Below are 5,684 nucleotides of genomic sequence, written 5' to 3' on the forward strand. Positions count from 1 at the left end.
TATATATATATATATATATATATATATATATATATATATATATATATATATATATATATATATATATATCTGATTTTAAAAGCCATATTTCGATTTTGCTTGTTTCCGTGCCATTCTGTTTTGTGACCACTGATTTTTTAGTTCTAGTTCCATGGCTTTAGCTTGATGTGCTAAATATGTAATTTGATGCTTCTTCTTGGACTGAGAATTAACACTACAGCTCTGCATAGAAGTTGGCCTTTGTACAGATTCCTCTGTTAACGCTTTCACCAACCACTCTCTTTCATCTGGCTTGATATCTTCCCCGTTTATCTCGATTATATTTACTTCGTCGATTTCTCTATCTTTGCGTTTGACACCTCGCTTTCCACAGAGGTATTCAATGGCCTTTTCGTCGAAAGCTATGTTACCTTCTGTATCAATGTTATATTCTTGTTCAGGAACAGGTAGCTTTGGGCCGACCTCTGCTTTATTTTTCAATATAATTTCTTCTTTAGATAAATTCATAATATTGCTTGTCAATGTTTTATTTGAACTACTTGACTGGTCATTTATCAAAGTAATGGAACTAGTGGAGAAAGAGTCATGTGTTGTATTATTTTCCACATGCTTTGTGAGTTTGGTGTCTTCATCACTCATTTTGCCAGTGAAATCATTAGAACGCAGCTCTAGATCTGACAATCCCATAGTTGAATTATCTGACACATTTTTGCTTGAAGTTAGTCCAAAAAAATCTGCTCCCTCTTCTTCATCATCTGAATTTATCTCATTGTGTGATTTATTCACAGCTGTTTTTTCTGCCTTAGAATTATTTACCCTACTCGTATCAAATTCTTTTAGTGTCTTTGTCTGATGAATATTCGTTCTTGTCATGCATGTCTTAACAGATTGGGGTATCAGAATTTTCTTGTTGCTTGCAGTTTCTTCTTTTGGTGGTACCAAGATGGAAAAGAGTTTACAACCTGTCTAAAATCATAAAAATTTGAAGCATAACACACACACACGCACACGTATATATGCATAAATTAGTTAATTTCTTTAAAAAGTTTCAAAAAAAACTTACTTCTGATGGTTGTATAATCATCATTGGCTTTTGTTCACTCTCCTCCTGGAGGTCCTTAAACTAATTCAATATATCATATTTATATATATAAGTTCAATTTAAGGTAATATTGAAGGAGATCCTTCCTCTTCACTAATTTGGGTGAAACTTAGTAATATTATGTAATTAGATGCGTAGAAAAGGAACATAAAAGTAAAAATATCGCTCGTTAATCGTAATAAAGTTATGATGCGATAAAAGATGACAGGTTTTGAGATTACAATCTGTTATGTTGACAGCATATAAGTATATGAGCATACTTTTATATTCTTTTTCTACACATCTAATTACATAATATTACTAAGTTTCAACCAAATCGGTGAGAAGGGACTCCTTCAGTTTTATCCAATTTAATAAATAAAACATATTCTAAGATAGACATGTAGACACTTACCTTTGATAAGGAAGGCACTGTTATTTTCACTGTCTGTTTCTTAGCTGGCTTTATAACATGATCCCTTATGTGTGTCTCCTTCTTTAAAAGAATATTATCATCTTCTTCAGCATTTTCTGCTGAATCTTGATTCTTCGGTTTTGGTAGCATATCGAGAAATTTCTTAAAGCTCTCTGTATTATCGTCTTCTTCCTTTTCATCATTAGGGTTTTCTGAAATCACTTTAGGAGCGGGTAAAGACAACTTCACGATCGTTGGTACTGTTATAGCGCCTATTGTGTCATTGTTATTGTTTGCGAAAATTGTTCCTGCAGATTCATTCTCTTCGTTTTCGGAGCCTTCGTCACTGCTGTCGTACGCTACGAGACTCATTTCCAATCAAAAATATGTTTCAAATTTGTTTGTGTATATCGAACTCACAACCTAACTATCAAGATCTCTTTCTCTCTCTCTCTCTCTTTCATTTTAACCATCGACCTATAGAATGGACTGCGCAACGCTGGTTGAAAGTGCGTCTCGGTGTGGAAGAAGGACAACACTAGAGACACTATACAGAGATTGGATACGTAAAATCATCTTCTGATTGGTCTGTCATGTTTATGCTATTTCCGATTTTCAAATACAAGACATATCAATTTTAACTTTTAACACAGTTTCAAACGTTTCAAAGTTAATAAATATCTCTTGTCATTGTAATTTGTATACTTATTAATATTAAAATGCCAAATTGTTTACACGAGTCACATTGATCACGATGTAGACACAGCAGTTCTAACCTCACATCATCTGTACTTCGCCACACCAATGCAGTAATGTAGTAGTGTAGTACAGTAATGTAGTGCAGTAGTATAGCTGAAAAGAGTAAACTATAGATTTGTTCGTGTCGCATGCTCCAATGTGCTCCTACACGCTCCAACGTACTCTGATTGGTCCGCGTGGTGACGTGGCCAATCAGAGTGCGTTGGAGCGAGTAGGAGCACGTTGGGGCATGCGACGCGAACAAACCTTATGAGTTAAAATAAACTAGTGTGTCTTTCTGCCTCGCAGGATTTAGCATAAACATGGCGGACGGATCTCATATCCAGTCTCTGTATAGAGTGTTCCGAATTGCGCTGACAGTGCTGTTTTCGCGTTCCGAAATCATTTTCAGTATGCTGTAAGAAAACAAAACTTACTACATTTTTCACGAAAATAGATCCTAGGGAATTACTGACTTCCGGCTAATTCCGCACATTATTTTGAGGTAGAGCAGGTTCAGTAATATATATGGCATCTCAAGCGATGAAAAATGGCCTTCCATTTTCCTACACTGTTGCTACTGCCTAAAGCCCGTATCAGACTATAGATTACGATTGAGATTGAATTAAAATTGAGCCAATCAGAGCAAAATTCATTAGGCTCAAGTTTGATGAACTTTCCTCTGATTCACCAATTTTCAATACAATCTCAATCTTAATCCATAGTCTGATACGGGCTTAACAATTTTGGAACGACAATGGGTGCTTTCCAATTGCAATATCCCTAGACACTTTCATGCACACGGCGACACAAGTTGCATTCCAATTGTCGTAATCGTCGACACAACACTACACATCCGTACTTAGCTCGAGGGCTACTAGTCGGCTGTGTAAACTAGTGTTTTCTAGTGAAAATCCAAGTTAATAAGCGTAACGGCTTGAAAAGAGACTGGCATTTGCGACGTGAAGTGGATAATATCTTTTTTATTATTTAGATTTTATTATTTATTATTAAAAAATATCAAAATATAAGCATAATTGAAAAATAATCCTAACCTTATCCGACATATATACACATTAGTATACATTTTGTTCCAATTGAATCGTGCACAACGTTACACTTTGTGCATTTCTGTGTACATATGTGTTAAGATGTGTTAAGCAATTGGAAAGCACCCAATATGGCTAGTTTCAGTGGGTGCTTTCCAATTGCAATATCCCTAGACACTTTCATGCACACGGCGACACAAGTTGCATTCCAATTGTCGTAATTATCAACACAACACTACACGGAAGCGGTGCACTTGGACACGGTGCATTTGGACACAGCCAATCACAGCACCGTGTGATTAGAGACATTTGTAGGGTCCCTTGGAACAGCGACTTGTGATTGGACTGTGTTCAATTGCCCCGTGTCCAACTGATATACACCCACACTACACATCCGTACTCAGCTCGAGGGCTACTAGTCGGTGTTACGTCCACAATAAATAACTATATAGGGAAATTTGAAAGTAGTAAAATCAGTGACTTACGTGGACGATCAACAGAGTGATGACTCCGCTTTTGGGTCACTCTGCTTTTCACCGAGTTTACCCTGGGTCTCCGAAGTCTGGCGAAACAATCGATGAATCTGACGAGAAATCAGCGCTGTTCGTTCTCCTGGCTCGGTTTCGGATGTTCTGGCGCTGCGCGGGATGATGCGGCCCGCGATTCCGAATTTCGATTTCGCAACGTTCGAAAAATGAAGGGTAGGCAAAAGTAATTGCAACAGTTAGATTTTACGACTAATATATTCCAAATAAGTACACGAGAATGACCAGAGACTAATTATGAGAAGAAATAATCGCCTTCTCAACAAATGCGCGCGTTTTTATATGTCGCTTTGTCGCTGAGAGTCGTTTCCTGATTGGCTGATGGAGTCGTGGAGATGGAAGAGATTCATCCCATCGGTATGTTGTCACCGCGTCGATATCGCCGCGTCGTCCTGAGTGGTGTTTGGATTCAGTTTTCATGCTCCTGTTTATGTTAGCAGAGGGACGCCTTATCGCATTGAGCGATTACGGTTTCTCTTGTCTACAGTTGATCCATCGATTTTAAGACTCTCTAACGACACGCAGTGTTCAGCGTTATAATTTTAATTATAATATTTAACGTGCGCGAATATACATGTGCGCACGTACTTAGTCTAGTAACATAGGTATAATATATCTAGTAATGTCTGAAATAAGACAAGTCGGCCTCGGATCTATATTAATATATTATTAATGTTTCAAAATAAGTCCGGACGTTACATCAGCTGTGTAAACTAGCGTTTTCTAGTGAAAATTAAAGTTAATAAGCGTAGCGGCTTGAAAAGAGACTGGCATTTGTGTTGTGAAGTGGATAATATCTTTTTTATTATTTATTATTAAAAAACACCAAAATATAAGCACAGTTGGAAAATAATCCTAACCCTATCCGACATACGTACACATTAGTACACACTTTGTTCCAATTGAATAGTGCACAACGTTACACTTTATGCATTTCTGTGTACATATGTGTCAAGACGTGTTAAGCAAATGGAAAGCATCCAGTATCAATACTGGGTGCTTTCCAGTTGCGTACACTGTGTTACACAAAACCAGTTTATTGGTTGCATATTATCTTACAAGATATTTTAGATAATATGTGATCAATAAACTAGTTTTGTGTACACTCAGAGGTAGGTGTCCCTCGGCGGACCCGTATACGCCTGTCAAATAGACGAAAGCGACAACAGGCATATACGGAGGATGTACTGTACGTCTTATGTATAACGCGAGAAGCGAAGAAGGCACGTAGGGGAAGTGGTGGGAGACATTTTGATGTTGCATCCTTTTCGCACGTCGTCCGATCGAGAGAGAAAATATCAGCAGACGTTACAGTTGTTAGTGGTGTCCTCAATCACTCAAAGCTTGAATGCAGAGAATATGAGCGAGACAGCAATAAGGATACCGCGCTGTCTCTATAGGTGTTTCGCTCGCTCTAGTATCCATGTTTCCTCTTTTCTCCTTAGCAAAAATGCACGTTGTGCCGATGAATGACACCAAACGACAAAATTTAACTTTTTTGTTGTACGAATGTGAGTAGTCATTTCCGATGTATTTTTGCCCGCTAAGCACAAATCCTTAGTCCAAATTTGGTTACCGCGTTACATTTTTGAAAAAAATACATCGGAAATGATTGACATACCCTTATAGAAATATCATACTAAGAATTATTGATAATTACTTATTATCCAGTATTTTTAATACTGAAAATAAGTAATTATCAATGATTCTTAGTATGATATTTCTATAAGGTATATTTCGTCATTATAAGGTCATTAAGATGCGTCTGCATGTAATATTGAGATATTAAGATCTTTACAAAGAATGAATTTTGCCGGCATATGAAAAAAATCATCTGATGCTATAAACATTTCAGT

At 37.1% G+C, this 5,684-nt stretch overlaps 1 protein-coding gene across 1 annotated transcript; it reads right to left on the bottom strand.

Annotated features, from left to right (window-relative positions):
- Window positions 1-6: 6 nt before the first annotated feature.
- LOC116849499 lies at window positions 7-1,868 on the bottom strand. Its single transcript, XM_032826691.1, has 3 exons — window positions 1,497-1,868; window positions 1,064-1,123; window positions 7-966 (listed from the first exon to the last, which is right to left on the bottom strand). Exons 1-3 carry the CDS (start codon window positions 1,866-1,868, stop codon window positions 76-78), a joined length of 1,323 nt encoding a protein of 440 aa, XP_032682582.1. The 3' UTR covers window positions 7-75.
- Window positions 1,869-5,684: the final 3,816 nt, after the last annotated feature.

This window comes from Odontomachus brunneus, unplaced genomic scaffold (assembly GCF_010583005.1).
Source record: "Odontomachus brunneus isolate Ranch 3 - 2012 unplaced genomic scaffold, Obru_v1 Obru_scaffold_117, whole genome shotgun sequence".
Lineage (NCBI taxonomy): Eukaryota > Metazoa > Arthropoda > Insecta > Hymenoptera > Formicidae > Odontomachus > Odontomachus brunneus.